General features: G+C 38.6%; 1 protein-coding gene across 20 annotated transcripts in view; it reads left to right on the top strand.

Annotated features, from left to right (window-relative positions):
• The window catches only part of SGIP1 (SH3GL interacting endocytic adaptor 1), a 224,350-nt gene that overhangs the window by 97,811 nt on the left and 105,550 nt on the right, over positions 1 to 20,989 (top strand). For 9 of the 20 annotated variants that reach the window (XM_031933936.1, XM_031933934.1, XM_031933926.1 and 6 more), the window contains 5 exons: positions 1,405 to 1,468; positions 8,161 to 8,185; positions 14,878 to 14,934; positions 18,107 to 18,161; positions 18,872 to 19,047. In XM_031933936.1, coding sequence (XP_031789796.1) covers positions 1,405 to 1,468; positions 8,161 to 8,185; positions 14,878 to 14,934; positions 18,107 to 18,161; positions 18,872 to 19,047 — 377 coding nt within the window. Of the gene's footprint in view, positions 1 to 1,404; positions 1,469 to 8,160; positions 8,186 to 9,187; positions 9,272 to 11,042; positions 11,115 to 14,877; positions 14,935 to 18,106; positions 18,162 to 18,871; positions 19,048 to 20,989 lie in introns of all 20 variants that reach the window. The other 11 variants (XM_031933930.1, XM_031933932.1, XM_031933929.1 and 8 more) reach the window with 3 other exon arrangements.

The raw sequence follows: 20,989 nt of genomic DNA, 5'->3' as shown, positions 1-20,989 counted from the left end.
TAAGTATCGGAAAATAGTTTTATGTGGGAGGAGTTTTTAAAAAATTGACATTTTAAAGACCTAAATGTCTTAAATGGATGACTATTAAAATACAAAATTAGATGGAACAGAGACATTTTGAAGATTGTATTTGAGTAGTATCCTAAGAGGCAGATAATGAATGACTCAGATAATCTGAGTGGTTTGGGCTGACTCACATGTTTTGGAAAAACGTATCATCGACTCACTGATTCTGTCATTGTTTTTCCCTTTGTTCCACCTGGCAGTACCAAACAAATCTGAAATATCAGTGACTTTCTCAGCTCCAATTTCTCAAGAAGACTTTCCAAACCACCAATAACAAGTCTAAGGTTTGAATACATAAACATTTAATTTATTTGAATAATACTCACTAACAGACGCACAAGGCAAGTCTGTAACTATGGATCATGTAGGGGGTGGGAAACCCAAACAGCTTTGACAGGATGAGTAGAGAAGAACCAAGACTGGACTTGGCTTGTCAGGATGGAAGAAAAGGGCTTTCTTAGCCAGTGCTGCTTGAATGGTGCTTCCTGGAAGATATCTTAAATCACAAATATTATCTGGACTTAAAAATGAGGGAGCCTTGGCCTTTATTCAAGAAAGGATCACAGTCTACTAGGGAAACTGACACAGAAACTAATAGGTGATACCATTTGATATATCCTACATATAAGAGCAACATTTTGGGGGGAACACAGAATAATCAGTGTCTTACGCCTCCAGGATTAAGAGGCCTTACAGGAGTGGCATTTGTCCTGGGCCTTAAAGGATGAATTGAAATTCTAAATGTCCACAAAATAGAGAAAGCATTTCAATCACAAGTAAGGACCACACAAGAAAGAAAGAAATACAGGAGTGCAAATTTTGGGGTGTGTTCAGAGAATGGTTAATAATTCAGCGCAGCCACAGACTGGAGGAAGTAATAAAAGATAAGATGGGAATACGGGACACAGAGATGTGTCAGATCTGTGCAGTTCTCTTGGCATGGGTCACAAGATCTCTGTCTTGGCATTATCCCAGTCTAAAGAATATATCTAACCTGAAAATGGCTTTCTTCTAAATCTGTGATTTGACTTCTTGGCAGAACCCCAATATGGATGATGAATAACAGTAGTCTAAGAAAATCTTGCAATCTTTTCTATACCCATGCATCCTTGTGTTGCTTATAGTTAAGAACTTACGGTGTGAAGTCCTTGATAAATAACTATTGAAAAATGTAATCATGAGTCATATGAATATGCAGACACACATACCTATACATACAACTTCAGAAATTTCATTGCTTTCTAAACATTCAAGTCTAACTGGTGTGTTACAACTTTCAAAATATGTTCACTTGAATGTTGCTGAGAGAGTTTTTGACCCTTTGCTGTTTTCCCACAGGATTGAAAAAACGTACAAGGAAGGCCTTTGGAATACGGAAGAAAGAAAAGGACACTGATTCTACGTATGTACTTTAGGAGTTTGCCTCCTCGAAGAAGCTATTTGCATAAGAGATGCTCTTGTCACAGTCAATATAAGATTGCCACACAGTTTTCTCCGATATTGTGTACTATTTGCTTTCCCCATTTCTGAGTAAATTGTAATTATTCAATATAAACAGTTCTTAGATTTATGCTAAAAAGGTAAAAATTTTTCACCACGTGTTCAGTTTTTTATCATGTGTTTCTTTCTTTTCTTTTTAAATCATCACACTTCCCAGCAGTCTCAGGAGGCATAAAATGTGACTGTTAATTTTATGAAGGATAAAAAGAATTCATTTCCACATATAGGGTTGAGCCTATGATCTGAACTAAGGAAACAACAAAACACCTGTTTGGATAGATTAGACCTAGCCAGAAACAGAAATGTAGACTACATAACATCTCAAAGCTCTTACTTGACATGCCAAGATTTTGTACAAGCCGAATTGTAAATCAACCAACAGAATTCAGGAATGATTGGATATTTAGCGGTGAATAAGAAACAAAAGCCAGAAACAACTGTGGGGATGCTTTTACATATTTAAGTGATCATATCCAAGAGACTTAGTTGCCCACAGGCACTGATAGACCCTGAAAATGTCCAATGACATAACAGTTTCTTTCCACTAACTTCCTTCCACTTATTTGACCATCTTGAATTCTCCTGCAGAAGTATTTGGCTCTGACACAAAATCTCAGTTGCCTTTTGGAGCCAAGCAGTTAAGTCCATTGGCCAGGAACTTGAGACTCCAGCCCAAGACCAGTGTAGGGAGAGCACAACTATTCAGCTGCAGGTGGTTGTGACCAGGTAGAAATGCAGATCTGATGTAGTTTGCTGTAAATCAGAATTGAACCCATTATACCCCTCATTTGGCTAGAATCTCTGAAAGAAAGTTAGAAAAAGGGAACAGCAATAGTTGTATGGGCATAGGTGAAAATAAAGAGGCTGGGCGCTGTGGTTCAAGCTTGTAATCCCAGCACTTTGGGAGGCCGAGGCAGGTGGATCACGAGGTCAGGAGATCGAGACCATCCTGGCTAACACGGTGAAACCCCGTCTCTGCTAAAAACACACAAAAAATTAGCCGGGCGTGGTGGCAGGTGCCTGTAGTCCCAGCTACTCAGGAGGCTGAGACAGGAGAATGGCAAGAACCCAGAAGGCGGAGCTTGCAGTGAGCCAAGATCTGCCACTGCACTCCAGCCTGGGTGACAGAGTGACACTCTGTCTCGGAAAAAAAAAAAGAAAAGAAAATGAAGAAAGCCACATTTATTCTCGCCTTTAGCTTTTCACTCTGTATATTTTTATCGTGCATAAATTTTATCACAAGATCCTGAGTATTTCCCTGGGCCTTTGTCCTTTAAGAATTTATGATTCATTAGACAAAATATCTACTACACAAATTAAAGTATTGTTTATACAACTAATGAGGTAACATATTTGAAATGACTAATATGGTACCTAATACTTAGTAAATGCTCAGGAAATGGCAGCTGCTGGTACTCTTATTATTACTGACACAAATTAATATGTGTAAGTTCCTTACAAGCAACTAAGATGGGATTTCATGGGAATTTGAGGGTGAAAAGTCTCATATTTGGATCGATGAGCAGTGATGCTTCAGGGTCGGGGAGGAGACTTGAGTTTGGCCTTCAAGAAGATGAGGATGTGTATTTCATGCAAAGGGAACAACAAAAGCAAAAGCAGAAAGGTAGAAAAGTCCACCAGGCATTTATTGACAAGACAAATGGGGCAGTTTGTCTACTTGGGAGTTACAGGTAAAGGTGATAATGGAAGGCAAGGCTGGAAAGGAGACCAGGACCAGATAGGAAGGGCCTTAAGTACCAGGCTGAGGTGTGTGGGCTACTTCCATAGGCAGTGGGCCACCTTGAAACCTTGAAAGTTTTTTAAGCCAAAGAGTGTAAAGGATTGGGGGAACGAAGTTATTTTTTGTCTAGATGCCAAATATTAAGTTCTTATATTTTCTTTTTTCATTTTCTTTTGTAACTATTTATTTTATGGATATTACATTTACTGTTGTCCTGCAAATTTTTCTAAATAACTAAGTTAGGAATATTTTTCTGAGGATTATATAAATTACATTGTTTCTTAAGAAGTTTGCCATTTTCTAATCATTAACCACCCAGAATATGTGATGATGCCTTCACTAGATCAGAAGACCTGGGCTGTAGTCCCAGCACGGCTCAGACTCCATGGCTTTGGGAATTACCTTTACTTTGCTGGGCCTCAGTTTCTACACCTGTAAACAACAACAACAAAGAAATTTACACTAAATGGAATCGAATTTCCCTAAAGGGCCAGACACTATGTGAGTCATATAAGGGAAGGCATTATAGGATTCGTAGTGCCAGGTGTTGTGTGGGACACTATTCGATGGATCTCAGAAGAACATCGTTAACAGCAACTAAATCCATTTCTGAAGGAAGACAATGTCTGCAACTGACTGCACTGGAGATTTCTGGCATGCGAGGAAAGTTAAAAAGGAAAAAGCTTTCTTGAGAGAGAAGAGGTTGAACAATCTCTCCAGGGCAGGCTGCACTAATTTACATGTAGCCAAAGCACTACTTTTCTATCACCATTTCTGAAGTTATTAAAATAACTGAGTTATTCCTCGCAGCTATGGGTAGACCCAATGTCTCTCTGAGGTACTCTAATAAGACATTTGTTTAAAGAATCCCAAGTATCCTTTGTTAACTTCTTATCATTTGAGAGCCCCAAATTACTTACCTGATAGCAAAATAGCTGAAGCTGGTTCCACCATCAGTAATGGTCAAAGAACAAGCTGTTTAGTATGTTTAGTATAAGCCCTTGCTTTTCATGAACTCCCTAATGCTTTCGTGAACTCTGTAATTTGATCACATATCATTCTCGGAAAAGAAATCATAAATGCAAAGGGGTTGGGAAAGCGCTCTAGCAATTTGCTGTCCCTTCAGCTTTAGTAAATGCTTATGTTTGTCTGTGATCATTGAAACCTTGTTGATGCAAACTGTTTTTCAGAGCTGCTACAACTCACTATGGGTTGTTCAGCAACCTGCTAAGGTAGACAGCAGAACCAACTTCAGCTGATTGAACCTCCTTAGATGTACAGTGGGGTTATGACCAGAGTTTCCTGATTTGATCATCATTGCAGCAGCTGGTAGGGGAAGGGAGAGAGCTTGTGCTAAGTGGAGGCCCTGTGCAGGGCATATGTTGCGCTGATATCCTTTTTAGTCTTCCTAATAATTAAATAAGGTTAGCAGCAATACGTCAATTTTAAAGAGAAATATCAGTGCCAAAGGAGGTTAAGTAATTTTCTGAAGGCTACTCAGAAACTAAGACTTGGAGCCCATATTCTAGTTTAAAATCCAGTGTCTGTGCTTTCATCACCCAAAAGAAAAAATATCAATGGGTAGACAGTAGTTACAAAAGGTAACTGAAACTTTAAAAAATAGATCCCAAAAGTCCATGGTAGATGATTCTTTTTAAAATAGAAGTCAGCAAATACAATAAGTCTGCCATGAAAAAGAAAAAAATTATTTTAAAATACAATATAAAACCTCATTACAGGGGGTTAGAAAGTGAAATTAGAACACATGCCCAACTGTCTGAGGCTGCTAAAATCTCTTCACTCCCTATCCTGGGTTATATTGTATAAAAATTATTATGCTAGAAAACATTTAATGAGCATTTATTATGTTTTAGGGACTGTTTCAGGTTCTTCTCTTATGTTAGTCCACTGAATCCTCTAATAGCCCTAGGGGTATATGCTGTTATGCTGGCTATTTTATAGCTGAAGAAACCGAGAAAAAACGGAGTGAAGTAACTTGCCCAAGCTTCTGCAACTAGGAAATTGACATTGGTTGATCCCAGGCAGTCTGGCACTGGAGCCGGTGCCCTTAGCCACCATGCTCACTGACTCCATAGGACACATGAGCCACATTTCCATTAGTAGAGAAGACAAAGGATCAGAATAGGACTCCAGTGCCACTATGTACAATCACAGTTTCTCTGATTAAAAATTGTGAAAGACCATCCCAACAGCTGCAATAAGCATGAGGTCAAGTGCCTCCCGTTTAAGATCCCCTACTGATAGGACCTTGTACCTGGATCCACAGTGGGCAACACCACAGCCAGGCCAATCTCCGAGCTTTTGCCGCATCTATTGCTTGCAGTTCCCAAAGGCATCCACACATGGATCAGTGCCTCTGAACACATCCTACCCAAAAGTTGATGCAATCACCTCTCTCCCAGCTCCGTTAGTAAGGTTGGAATCCTAGTAAGAAATACTCATATATAGAGACCTCAAGTTCTAGTAAGTTGAAGTCCTAATAAGAAATACTCAGTATATTCGTCAGGCACCATAGCTCACACCTGTAATTCCAGCACTTTGGGAAGCTGAGGTAGGTGGATTATCTGAGGTCAGGAGTTCGAGACCAACCTGGTCAACATGGTGCCTACTAAAAATACAAAATTAGCTGGGCCTGGTGACGCATGCCTATAATCTCAGCTACTTGGAAGACTGAGCCAGGAGAATCACTTGAACCTGGGAGGCAGAGATCACAGTGAGCTGAGATTGTGCCATTACACACCAGCCTGGGTGACAATAGCAAAACTCCGTCTCGAAAGAGAGAGAGAGGAAGGAAGGAAGGAAGGAAGGAAGGGAGGGAGGGAGGGAGGGAGGGAGGGAAAGAAAGAAAAGAGAAAGAGAAAGAAAGAGAAAAAGAAAGAAAGAGAGAGAGAAAGAAAGAAAGAAAGAAAGAAAGAAAGAAAGAAAGAAAGAAAGAAAGAAAGAAAGAAAGAAAGAAAGAAAGACTAAGTATATAGATATAAAAAAGAGAATTGGCTTTGATGAGTATGGATTAGTACCCATTCTCAGTGCTCTCCTACTAGCCTGGGCTTAGCATGACCATGATAACCTACTGGATTTACTTACCTGTTTCATTCTCTCTGTGATGAATATGTTTTCATTATTTTTATCCTTTGGTTCTAACCAATCACCTGGCTCATTACAAGTACTTTTGTCAGCTAAGATTCTTCCTATTGTTCTATTTTAAATAAAATTTTTTCAAACTGGTTAATTTCCACATCCAGGTAATGTCCAAAAGTCTCAAGATTTCTGTCAATTCTCATGGTCTTTCAATATCAGGATGTTCTCTGTTTCTTGCCCCTCTATCACTGATTCACCTCTGCATCTCTGTGGACACAGAACTCACTAGTTATGAAAAATATGCACTCTGTCAAGTGTATTATAATCCAAGTAGAATATTCCGCTAATTTTGAAGGGATGTTGGTGGGGAAAGGGAATCACACCTTGGAGTCCAGATGGCATCCCACCAATTCTCTGCACTGCTCTCTCTCTCTCTCTCTCGCTCTCCTCACTGGCTCCCTATCATTAAGCAATAATTCTCTTACCTGATTGCACCTTCTGAAGAATGATTCCAACCCCACACCAAACTCCTCAAGATATCACAGTTCACCTTAAGCACTTATTAAGGTTTTCTTCCAAATGATGCAGTTCCCTTTCCAAGCATAATAAGTATCCCTGTATTTTTTTAGCCTCTTAAAAACTGAATTAAAATGGGAAGTTATAAAATTACAATGGCTGCCTTCTAGTTTCTCCATCTGCTCCTCTAATCCAGTTTTCCAAAATACCTCTAATACTCTAAAGTCCAGTGTGGCTGCAAGTGGGCACTTTTGTGTTCCTAGTGAAGAGACATCTTGGAAGAGAAAAGGAATTATAAGCAACTCACAGTTTTGAATACCATGTGTCAGGAACTATTGTAAGTTCTCTCTATATTACCTTATTTAAACTGGCTTAGAGAGGTTAAGTGTTCAAGGTCACAGAACTGTTTGGACACCCAGCTTCATCTTACTCAAAAGCCCTTGCTCTTGACCACTGCAGCATAGTGCCACCATAGAATAGCTGCCCTGGGCTTTAGTCATCAGAAGGAGCCATTTAGCAAAATGTTGTTCTCCATTTCCTGCTCTTCTATAATGGAAGGAGAGGTAAACATAGAAATAGAAATACGGAGGAAAGTACCAATTCTCAAAATAAAATTGAAAAATACCACAGAAGCTTTCTCATGTAGGAGGCAATTCAGGACCATTCACAGAAGCAAAGATAAAAGGGCTGGGCTCAGTGATTCTCACCTGCAGTCCCAGCTTCTCAGGAGTCTGGGGCAGAGGTTTGCTGGAGCCCAGCAGTTCAAGGCTGTAGTATGCTTTTGATTGTGCCTGTGAATAGCCACTGCACTCCAGCCTGGGCAACATAGCAAGACCCCATCTCTTAAAAATACACAGGTGAGACAGCAAATTGGTTTACTTGCCTCATGATAGTTTTAAATGGAGCCAGCTAGAGTGGGATAGTTTTAAATGGAACCAGCTAGAGTGGAGTCTCTTTAATAAACTCTCCTCTCAAAAATGAACCAAGGCACTACCCTACCCACTTGTGGCTTTGGGCTGCAATTTTTTAATGAAAATTTCCTTCCCACATACACATACCCCACACTTAAATATCACTCAACCAATTTGTTTTGATTTAGTTTTCATTAGCCAGGTTTACCAGGGCGGGAATGCTGGGGAAGGGGAGGGTAGTGGTTAATGGTTCTTACTGTTGTACTTTAGTCTATGTGGCAAGAATGATTCCTTAGCATAATAGCTATCAATTTCTTTTTGTTACAGAGGTTCACCAGATAGAGATGGAATTGTAAGTATTTAAATAACCATTTTTACTGAGTTTGTGCTTCAATATATGCTGTGTTTAAATTTCTCAAAGCCCCATTTTTTTTTTTTTTTTTTTTTCCTGTAGGGAAAAAAATACCTTGAATGACTTTTTAGACCTCTTACTATTGTAATTTTCTATATTAATTGCATGGGACATAAATGTAGTCTTGGTCAAGCTAGACTTATTTATGGCATTTACATAAAACCCTGCCCCACAGCAGGCAGGCAAACAGATGGTGGGTCGCAAGCCAGACAGTTCATGCAGGGGCTGCTCCCATCAACTGTTATTTCATTTCCAATTTAATGATGTAAAAGTTCATTATGGGAGAATGTTTTTCTCCAACAGAGGCCACAAAGTTGTAATGAAGCTGAGATCCAAGAAAATTGAAAGAAGCTTTTCCCCTTTAGTAGTTGTGCTGCAGATACATTTTCTATATTAAATTCAAAAGTAGGAGATGGTCTTGAAAACCACTTAAGCCTGAATTTACAGTCTGAAAGAGGAAAATGTGTCCACTGGGTTTAGATCTAACAGTTAGCTGTGACTCCTTGCTGGCCGCCAGAATTCTTGCTTTTTAAAGAAGTCCATGGTGCATGGGCTTAGATTTATCCGAGTTGTGCTTATGGGAGTCTGCACCGACTCCTAAAATGACTTCCTTCAAATCTAAATCAGATGCCTATTCAGAAGGTTCAAAAGAACAGCTGTTACTGAAAAAAAAAAATGGACTTACATTAGGCTCATTGGGCTGGAGTGGGAACTAAAATAAACCTGATGGTTAAAAAAATTTCTTAAATCACCCTTCACAATATTATACCTAAACTGGGGTGTTAATTGCAGCTACAGCAGGAATTTTTCTTCCACACTTGACTCAAGGTTCTTAGCTTTGGGGTGCCTTTTGCTTTCGTGTGGTTCTCACCATGAAATGTTAAGAAAATAGACTGAAATTTATCAGACATTGGGTAACACTGTAATCAAGGCTCTATTCAGCAGGGGAAAAAAAAGACCCAGAAGACTCAGCTTCTCCTCACCTCTTGCTTCTGGCTCAGAGCCCTCTCGTTAACTCTGTCTCAGGTACTCTCTGCTTCTGTGTCTCTTCTTTGCTTCTGGCTTGGTCCCCTCCCTGGGTTCTCTGGTCCCCTCTGACCTTTGCAAAGCTCTGTTAGCTACTCTGCTTTCTATCCTCGCTGCTCCCAGACTGGATTGCTGTTTCTACCTGTGCCACTCTCAGTCTTGTCTTTATTTTCTTTCTCCGAACCCCTGCTCATCGTCTCTAAGGCCCTTTGCTGCCTCACTATTCTCTGTATTCTGAACAGCACCAGTTCAAATCTCTGGTAGAATGTGCACCCTGGTACCTGGTACAGCAGCTGACACGTGGCAGGCAATGATGAGTATGTGCTGCATTAATGAACCCAGCAGTCATTCTGGGGACGCATCCCCCCAGGGCAGGGCTTCATGCCTGAGTTCCCCAAGTCCTTCACCATTCCAAATCATATGAAGTTCTTTATTAGCAGTCGTGCCCACTTGGTTACTTAATTAGAAATGCCATAAATATCACTGATCGTGATTATTAGGAAAGATAAATTAGTTAATTTTGATTTCTTAGAAAATAACACAGACCTGTTCCGGAAGAGGCTACATTCAAAATAAATGCACTTCCTCAGAAACAGGCTTTATAGGTAATTGGACATTATTAGCCAGCTGCTGCTTTTACCATTTAGAAATGTTCTCCAAGTTTTCCACATTTACTATGGTCACTGAATCTTGGAAACCAGTGCTATCTGAGTTTCTATCTGCATTCAGTTCTCAGAGATACCAACCTGATTTTCCTTCAAACTCAGACTGATTTCTTCAGCCCTTGTTTCTCTAGACCCAGTCCACTTTTGCTTAACTGATATGGCTTTCACATTATTGCCTTTTGAATGTCAAGTGTTGAAATGTGTGGTTTCATTAATGTAGTTCCACAAAGTACAGGTGGTGGTGCACCTACCTAATGTTTATAAACTACTTGGTCAACATAAACTTTAAGGTACTGTTGTTTATTTAATGCCAGTTTCTCAAAATCCAACGAAGCTCATCTCTGGTGACAGTGCTTCTGAGGTTTAACCTATAGAGGCTTCGCGGCAGGGCTGCATGCATGAAGGTGGGCCTTGCTCCCCACTGGCTGAATGTACCCGTCACTGGCAGAGCTGTCTGTCATGGTGTCCAAGTGTGACAATGCATCCTAACCTAGACACAAACTCTAATTTGTGCAGGGCAAACTAACTTTTTTCTAAGCAGTTCCAGTTTCCCTCCACACATAAACTTGGAGCATCAGGATCATAGCCCTTGCTATGAGAAGGTCATTTTTTATCACCCTGAACAGGTGTGCAGGAAAGGGCATAGATTTGGAGCTGTCAGCTGTGTGTGCTGTGTGTGTATTGGTGACCCGCAGGAAGGCTTTGATCCAGGCTAAACTGAACTTTTCCCACTTAGGTTAGAAATACAAACATTTTTATTCCGTCTCTTCTTGTGTGTCCTTGTGCCTGTTCTCTACGTGTAAATTAAATGCTGGCTGTATGAGAAATAGATCCACATGGTCCCTAGTGCCTGGGACACATCTTCTTCCTCCTCCCTTCTTCTCTTGGCCTAACCAAGCTGGCCTGCTGAATAGAGCCTCATTATGGGCCCCAAAGTCCACTCTTTGCTTAAGGAACCCTGCCAAGATTGGTACGCCGTATGATTTGGCCTAGAGATGGTTTCTTCTATGGTATGTTTGCTGACTCCATGTAATTCTTTATATGTGTCTTGAAGAACAAGCAGATCTTTTAACCACTTTTTTCTACATGAAAACAATCAATTCCAGCAGCCCAGCCCACACGAACCACCCTACAATAGCAAAGCAGAGTGTGCGCGTGAAGGAGGAAAAAAAGTTTCGGTAAGGAAACAGATTTTAGTTTAAAATTTCCAAAGGGTTATTAAAAACAGTGAGTAAAATCCCAATTTAAAATTTGGAAAACACAGTAGTTTTCGTTTACTCCATCTAAGAAAACTCTTAGGTATTTCCAAATTACTTCTTGAATATCTGGGGCCAATTTTTAAATTAACCGTATAGACTTTATGGACTGACATCTGAAGGTACCTTTAAAGAGTAATCACACATAAAAGATGTGTGTTTCCTGTTTCATCGACAAAGGACAGGAATTCAAATTTTAAAAAGAATCTACTATCTATAAAGAAGCCTTTGGCTATAATAGAAACATCACCACATAAATTGAGTAGTCATTTCTTAGGATAAGCACTATCTCAATAGCATCAGGAATCTGGCAGAAGCTTGATCTGTAGGAACCAGTGCATTTGACCAAAGAACATTGAGTCAGGGATGCTGATCCTAGCCCAAACTCTGTGGTACCTATAGCTGTATTGTACATTCTGGTAGCCACATGTGACTATTTAATTAAAATTCAGTTCCTTGGTTGCACTTGACACATTTCAGGTACTTCATAGCCACTTGTGGCTAGTGGCTGCCATCGTGGATAGCACACAGGTAGAACATTGCCATCTTCACAGGTATTTCTATTGGGCAGTGCTGTTCTATAGAATTATTTACAAAGTGAGTCAAGTCTACCTCAGTGGAGAAAAGATAATATTTAGGCAGTACATCATGTACCTTTAACATGCCCCACCCAAGGATCATTACCTGGCCATGAGCTGACCTTGAAAACCAGAGGCATTCCCAGTGGAAATTGCGAACTTTGATGAGTGTGTGATTGAACATAACTGTCACTATATTTATCTATTTAGCCCATCATATTATCTAAGAACAGATAATATATGCTAACCAAAGTAAAATACCTATGAAGACATGATTAGCATCACTGTGAGCCTCAATTATCTTTAAATAATACTCATATTCAAGTTATAAAAGTTACTTATGCTAAAGGTAGGATTTTTGAATTTTAAAACATACAAAAAAAGGAAGAGGTAAAAATCTATATAATTACAATTCCAAGAGAAAAATCGTTGTTTATATGTTGGTAAATAACTGATACTTCTTTCACTATTAAGCCCGGTTTTTAAGTGGTGTTTCCCCATATAACTGATATTCTTCCTTGCTTCTTCTTCTTGAAAGTTTTCCATTTGAAAATCAGTAGACTCATTATCTTCACTATTACTGGTACTACAGTTGCACCTTTCTCAATGGTTAAACCAACAAAGAATTGTTTTTTTCTTGGGTTTGGGCCAGAAGAATTCCATCCAGGCTCTGACTTAGCTTTAACTTGATAATTGCCACTTGGAAAACCAAAGATATTTGTAATAATCCACTGGCATAACTGAGACCAAATTCCTCTAATAAAGCCGTATGTGTGTGTGTGCGCGTGTGTGTGTGTGTTGAATAGCTACAAAAAATAATGTATTGTTATGATTTGTTGTTTGTTTTTAGTATTTGTTGTTAAAGTGTCCCTATTTTTGAAGAAAAAATTTCTACAAGTTTTGCTTCCCCTTTATCTCAATCTTCCTTTGGTTTTCATGCAAACTGGGAAATTTTCACTCTGCCTAGATCGTCAGATTTAGAACTCACCTTTCTTTCTACAATATCAGATATATGTTGTCAGGAAGGAAAGAAAAACAAATATACATATATATATATTTATCTGTGTGTGTGTGTAGGTATCTGTGTATGTTTATTTATATATGCATGTGTATGTATATGTGTGTATGTATATATGTGTGTATGTATAGGTACACACATATATACATACACACAAATATATATGTGTGTGTGTGTGTGTATATAAACTGTTTAGCTGAACATATAAGCCATCTTGGTTTTTAAGGGCCTTAGTTACAAAGATGAAATTATCATGGACGCAAACTGTAGAACTTTGAAAATTTTGAACTCAGTAATTTATCTAATCTGTGGTTTTGGATAACAATCCTAGATCACAAAATTCATGAGTTTACTTCTCTGGAATCTGCTTAGTCCTTTTGATCTCCTATCAATATAAATTAAATGTCTATATTGAACTTGTTTGTTTTATATGCTTTCTAAGAAGGAGTGGAGCACTTTGCAAAGAAGTCATATACAAACAATTTGGTAAAGCAGGAATTAAAAGAGAAAGTAAATATGATAAAGAGAAAATAGGAGCCCTGTCTATACCCAAATGAGAGAATCATTTGTATTAAGTGGCACATTATGTAATGGACCAGTTCTCAACAGTAGCTTTGTAAGGTATACATAGGTAGAGTTGATATGACAGGTTTTACAAAGACCTTTGTTCAAAGTAGAAGAAATACCACCGAAGCACTGATTCAATGAAGGCAATTATATGGGAAGATTAAAATGATGTAGTCTGCATACAAATAATCTATGTCAGGAGTGGGACAGAGAGGGAGATGGTCACAGACCTTATGTCCATGGATGCTGGTCTGTGGAGGCAAGGCATGGCCCAGTTCTTATAATTGTAAATTTTAGTGCAGTGGTAGTATATTGGAAGACAGAGGGCATGAACACATTATCTATTTCTTGTGCATTATTTACCCTTGCCAAAGCCTTGCTAGTCCATAGAATGCCTAGTCAACATTCACTGTTATTCAATGATGATGATTATTCTGGGTTCTCTAGTGATCCTATGTGCACACATAAAAAGTTTATTTCTCTACCTATTTGTCAAATTGGGTATTAGTTGTTTACACTGCAGTTCAAGTGGCCTTTATTTCTTATTGCAAAATTAGAGGTCCTGTGTCCAAGCCTCATGCATCACCATTTGATGTGTGTTGTTCTGAGATCTGCTATGCACAGTGACATACCCTTGTCCCATGTGCTAAATATAAGAATGTTGAATGAACCCTCCATTACCAACCTGATTTGTGTTTGTCCTTTGCTCACAAGACATAGAAAATATTGGCAATATCTATTTGGGTGATGCCACATCTTTGCTCAAGTGCTTGTAGTCATGTGTCATGGCTGTACTAAGGGACAAAGAAAACTTTAAGATAATCAGAAGAGAATAGCAGTGACATCCAGTCAACTTGCAATGATGCGTGCTCATGGAGGCACAGATCACACGAATGACAAAAATCCACCATTAATCCTCAAATTCTATTTTTAAAATTTGATAAGAAAAGTCATTTAAAAAAACATTATTTTTAATAACTAGGAGCTGAATGAACTGATGTGGAGCTGACTTCTTCTATGTTTTATCAAGGGAGTAGTTACAAAAAAATTGAGTCAGGGCTAAAATGCTAAAAGATTAATTAATGACTTGGATGAGTACTCTTTGGATATATTGTAACTAATTGTATATAATAGCAGCATGGAGGTAAAAATGTTTCCATTTAAAATACATATATACAGGGCTATATCTCCTGTAGGTTTAGAGGATTCAATTATAATAAAGGTGCTGCTAATTCTTCAGGAATTGAATAAAATTTGAACAGTTCATCGTTAATATCCCTGTGCCTCAGTATCCTACAATCTTTTGTGAAATAAGTACGTACGCCTTTTTATGCAGTGTCACGGCAGCTAGATTTACCATTCCATTACACAAATGTGGCTCCTTAATAAGCTGTTCTAATATGTCTTTCCAGTGCTGGAGTTTGATAGCTCTTGCTAAATGCAGATAAGAGTTAAATGTTCTTTGTTCCTTTGTTTTTATTCAAATATTTTCCTTCTAAATTTATTTACAACTTTATTACAGAAGAAAAGCAATGGGGCACCAAATGGATTTTATGCGGAAATTGATTGGGAAAGATATGTGAGTATCAGAAGATTGTTTCTCTTTATTAAGTATTTTACAGCTTAAAAATGAGTTGAGGTATTCTTATAATAGGACTTAGAAATAAGTGAAATGCTCATCATGTCATTAGGAAGTGCCTAGCTTAGTTAGGATGGGGCTAAGAGCGATAAAGTCTGTCAGAACTGAATTTAAGATCTTGTGCAAGCTTGTCTAACTTTATGAGATTTTTTGTGATTTATTTATTTATTTTAGCTGATCAGCTATTGTTAATGTTAGTGTATTTTATGTGTGACCCAAGATAATATTTCTTCTTCCAGTGTGGCTTAGGGAAGCCAAAAGATTGGACACCCCTGATATAGCCCCTACACATATCAGCTGTGTGTGGCCTTGGAGAAGTTATTTGCCAGGTAGCAAAAAAGAAGTCAATGAACACGTGTCATTGTTGCAAGGATTCAATGAGCTAATTATTTGCAAAACATTTCAGTAACCTGCCTAGCCTGTAGTATTTTTTCCAAAAATGCTATTCTAATATTAAATCTGGATGTTTCAACCCTGATTCTACTTCTTAGAAGCTTTGAGAATAGAGGTAAGTCAACCTGATTTTGGCAGGAAAGGCTTCAGGGAGGATGTGACCTCTGAGCAAAGGCCTAACATGTATAGAGAGGCTAACTGGCTGAACATTTGGAGGAAGAGAATTGCAGGCAGAGGGAACAGCATTGATGAGGTCTCTGAAATGAGATAGTGCTTGCAGCACCCAAATCACACACATTGGGAAGGAGAGAACATGTGGCTGAGAGGGGATCAATGGAAGATAATTACAAATGCGAGGCTAGAGAGAGGGGCAGGAGCCAGCACTGCTGGGTCTTATTGGCTACACAGAGGCACTTGGCTTTTATTCTAAATGCAGTGAGAAGCCAGGGGCAGGTTTTTAGCAGGTAAGTGACCTCAATACACTTGTATTAAAAAAAAAAAAAAAAAAAAAAGCACCTCTGAGAACTGAAAAAGGAGGAAAAGAGGAAGACCACAATAAATGCTCAAAAAAATGGTGAGTTTCAGACACAGAAAGAAAAAAACTGTATGATCTTGCTTATATGCAGAATCTAAAAAGAAGTCAAATATGGGAGGTTGACGCAGGAGAATCGCTTGGACCCGGGAGGCAGAGGTTGCAGTGAGCTGAGATCGCACCAGTGCACTCCAGCCTGAGCGAAACAGAGAGACTTTGTCTCAAAAAAGAAAGAAAGAAAGAAAGAAAGAAAGAAAGAAAGAAAGAAAGAAAGAAAGAAAGAAAGAAAGAAAGAAAGAAAGAAAGAAAGAAAGAAAGAAAGAAAGAAAGAAAGAGAAAGAAAGAAAGGAAGGAAGGAAGGAAGGAAGGAAGGAAGGAAGGAAGGAAGGAAGGAAGGAAGGAAGGAAGGAAGGAAGGAAAGAAAGAAGTTAAATACATAGAAACAGTAGAAAAGTAGTCAGCAGGGACAGAAAGAGAGAGGAAATGGAAGAAGTAGCTCAAAGAGTACAAATTTGCAGTAAGGTGAGATGAAGTCTAGATATCTAAAGTACTAAACATTTGCTAACAGTTTAGGTGCTCTTATCACACACACACATAAAAAGGGCAACTATAGAAGGTAACAGAAATGTAAATTTAACTGTAGTAGTCATTTTACTATGTATATGCATATCAAAACATGTTATACATCTTAAATATAGACAATAAAAATGAATTTGTTTAATGGGATTTTTTCCATGGTATGTAGACCCTCTTCTCTCTCCATGGTTATGGCACTTTTACTGCTTTATTCACTCCCAAACTAACTCTTCAACTCTGCCTTCTCTCACTGACAGACCTACAACCTCAACTTCAACAGGGCCACCTACAAATGCTTCATCTTCCTCCCCTCTAGGACATAGGGTATAGTCTGAAACACCTGGGGTCAAAACCTAGATCTGACATTTGCTGGGTGTGTTTCCTTGAGAAATGGTGTCTGATTTCTCTTATTTCCCCCCTTGATAAATGGGATAATTCTTCTCACATATGTTTGTTATGTGGTTCAGTGAGGTAAAGTATGGGTCACAATGCTTACCATGTAGTAAGAATCCAAATACTATCATTCTAATCCCAACAGTACAAACTGCCTTTTTATGTTTTCTGCTTCTTTCCAAAAAATGCTAGTTGTCTGCTGTTAGAATTAGTTCAACTTGGAGTACCAGCACTCTCCCACAATTTGAGGGTAGAAATCTTGGATTCCTTTTTAACCTTCCCTCTGCTTTTTCTCCTATGACTGATCTGTTACCAAGAACCAACAATCCATCCTTTCAAATATCCTTGAGTTATCCCATCCCACCAGTAACTCGATCCATATCCTTAGCACATGTTGCCTGAGTCGATGCACATGTTTTGAATTAGTTTTTCTTTCTCCAGTTCTTCTGCCCCAAGGCTATCCTGGAACATACTTCCAGAACTCCTTAAGATCCTGTTTTCAGTATGCCCCACCCTAGCTGAGAAGCTGCAGTAGCTACCTCAAGTCCAAACTCTTCCCCTGGCCTCTTGGCCTCCATAGTCTCGTCTCCCCATCTCCCGCTGTGCAGCTTCTTCTCTAGCCATGTCACCGTTGCTGTTTCCCCTCTGTTTCCCCATCTGAGTCACCCAGTGTCCGCTCCCATCTTGGTGTCTCTGAACAGGCTCTTTCTTACCATCTAGAAGGAGCTCCCACTCTGCCCTCTCCTGTCTGTCCTGAAAGACCCATAAAGACCTCTCTGATTCTTTTAAACCTCACTAATTTCCTCTTCTTTAAACCTTGTCTAACACAGGTGTTTTGTGTTTTATATTTTCTTTTTAATTTTTACCTACCAAAACACATTTCAATTTCCCTGAGGACAAGTAATCTGCAATTCTTATCACCCATGTTGCTTAGCGCAGTCCTTGGCTTACAGGAAATGAATGTTAAATTCTGTTTGAATGCTTTCTTTCATTGACAGTTGATTCCTCCTCGTTTATTTTCCCAGTAGGAGGACTCTCCAAGTCTCCTTGAATAAATATCTAAACATATTGCTCAGAATTCACTTCCAAAAGTTAGAAGCTTCATCTCCTAAAAGAAAAGACTTTTCTATATCCTTAAATAGAAGACTCTAGAAAAAAAAATAATTTCTTGATCACTGTTAGGATAATAATCACTTCATACGCACTTGTGTTTTATAGAACTCACCTGAGCTGGATGAAGAAGGCTACAGCATCAGACCCGAGGAACCCGGCTATATCCTTTCTTTATTTTTTTATTCTAATTTTCATTCACTCTCAAGAAACAGTAAGATAAATTCAGATTTTACAAAAGTAATGAAATAACCTAATCTTCACAAGTCCTGTTATCCCTAATATTAGAGATGAATAAACAGCACTAAGAACAGCCTGAGCTCTAGCAAGCAGGCATTTTGCCTTAATCTATTCATAGAAAAGAGAGAGGAGAAAGAGAAAAATGTGCTGAAAAAACAACTGTGGAAATGGTGGATACTGGGCTGTCTGCTAATCCCTGATATGACTGTCATTTATAGCGACTAGAAAATAGCTCTTACTGTCCTCTCCCTACAATTCATCCCTGGGCAAAGCATGTCATACTGATGCATTTAAAACTCCTCGTGGATCATCTGTAAAGCAGCCTTCCTCTCTCTGTAGATGAGTCAGCTCACATGTGCGTGTCTGTGTGTGCAGCGTATGACACAACAAATGGCCGACCGCTGCAAAAATGTAGAATATTAGAACCATTGCTTCGTGAAATTCACCATCCTTGATCATGTTCTGAGGAAAAGTGAATAAGTTCTAACCCTTTCCTCCTTTGCTTTTGTATGTTTTGCTTTGATTTTCTGCCATCTAAGGATACTTTTGCTGTCTCTATATGCAAACACTCTTGTCTTAGAGTGGTTGCCTCCCAGTAGAAGAAAGAGTTATGTATCTTTAACTGTGTTCTACCTACCAAAGGAAAGCACTTTTATTCTTCGAGTGAATCGGAAGAAGAAGAAGAATCACATAAGAAATTTAATATCAAGATTAAACCATTGCAATCTAAAGACATTCTTAAGAATGCTGCAACTGTAGATGAATTGAAGGCATCAATAGGCAACATCGCACTTTCCCCATCACCAGTGGTGAGTGTTGTGTGTGTGTGTGTTGAGCTGTAGTGAGATTGAACAGGGCTATGTTCTGCCTGTATGCATTAAGTCAATCAGAAACTCCTTAAATTGAAGCCTGCATATGGTCACCATATAATGAATTCTATAGACCTTAACAAGCTCATTCTAGCTTGAGAAAGTTGTACTTATTTTATATTGCAGTCCTTGTGCTTTTCAAAATGGTGAAAAACGCATGGAACCACATTTTCTTTTGACTTATTTTCCTGCAAGCATTTTAAAAAGAAAAAATAATAAAAAGATTATCCAGACTTATCTCTCATGCAGACTTAGCAACTAGAAACAACATGAAGTTCACAGATTTGCTAACAGTGATTTTTAAAAACCCATCTTAGTTTCCTTTTCTGTGATACATCACATGAAAATACATGCAAGGAAACTGGTTATTTTTTGTATTGCTATGCTCTAAAACCAAAAATTAATCAAAATCATAGTCTAAATCAAATTTAAGACTCATATCCTTCATTCTATTATATTATCAAGTTGACTTAAATAATCTCATCTTTAAGGTACCTCAGATATGAGTAATTGTTCTATTTATATTATTCAAATAGGTATTTTCCTGTAGACAAACTAAGACTTGGGGTTAAAAAAAGAGGTATTTTTGCACAATTTGCGCTTCCATTCCCCAATTCCCAGCTACTAAATTTCTTTAATTGCTGAATTCTGGGTTCCAACATTTACAGTCTTTTCTCTGTTTGATAAATGCCACCATTGTTTTCTAAAAATGGTTGTGAGGAACAGATGAAGGCTCTCAAACTGGCAGCTAATATGTTCTTGGCATCATCTTCTTTAGAGAGATGAGATCTCTGTACAGCATTTCCCTTGAACAGGGCAGTTAATAAACGCTGAACCATTTTCAAGATGCTTCAGGAAACATCTCAACTAACCTTTCTAAATGAATTGTAATCATCCATCTTTTGAGAATAAACTTTTGCCTCACCGGGATGAAAAATGTCTATCATGATGCTTTCTTTAGTGTTTAATGCTTATAACGGACTTGATCGCTGCTGTTGGTGACAACCAAAATGATTGCTAAGAGTAACTAACCACAGTAAACAATATTTAAAGTAATTTTTAATCATATACTCCCCTGCTACTTTAAGATGTCTTCTTGAAAAGGGAAACATGAAATGTATTAGTTTTCTTTTCCTTCTACAATGGAAGGTGCAGATTTTACAGTTACATATTGGCCTGTGAGTTCTAGTAATGGTGGTATTTTAAATGCACACTCTTTCACTTTTCAGTGGCACCTTTCAAATTATTTTTCACTTACTGAATAATGTTTTTTACTAAAAATCTCCTTAAGTGTCTAAAACCAGTTTATAGCCACGTCTGCACAGTTTATTTTATCACTTCTCTGAGTTTATTCTCTGTGTAATAAACTGGCCCTTTGAAAGCTACCTGGGGTAAGTAAAAGAAGGCCAAGTTCAGAGGATTATGTGAAGAAATTTATGTGAAAGCAAATGTACTGGCACAGTCCCAGAAACATAGTGGATGTTTGCCGGAATGTAGCTGAATCCAAGAAAGAAGAGATTCCCTCTGTTGAATAGACTATGCATGGCTAAGTTATCTGGTAGCTATTCCTCCAACCAGATACATTGCTGAGGATGCAGCAAAAAGTGGTGGTTTACCCTGAGCTCTTCACAACATCTGTTTTTGAGGAAATATATTGGCATGGTGTGGTTAAGATTCTGATGAAAAAGTGTTAAGGGAAGCAGAGTGAAAACTAGATGGAGACACCCAGAGAGAGTGACCTCGGAGTTACTCTGTTTCTGCAAATCAACACCACCACACACCAAGGGACCCTCAGCTCCCATTCCCAGCACCCACACCTTCAGTTTGTTCTCTATAATGTGAGAACCTGGATCTGCTATTTCTGTGATTCCTAAATATTTAT

The sequence above is a fragment of the Piliocolobus tephrosceles genome, chromosome 1 (genome assembly GCF_002776525.5).
Source record: "Piliocolobus tephrosceles isolate RC106 chromosome 1, ASM277652v3, whole genome shotgun sequence".
Lineage (NCBI taxonomy): Eukaryota > Metazoa > Chordata > Mammalia > Primates > Cercopithecidae > Piliocolobus > Piliocolobus tephrosceles.
This window is presented reverse-complemented; position numbering and strand designations above follow the sequence as displayed.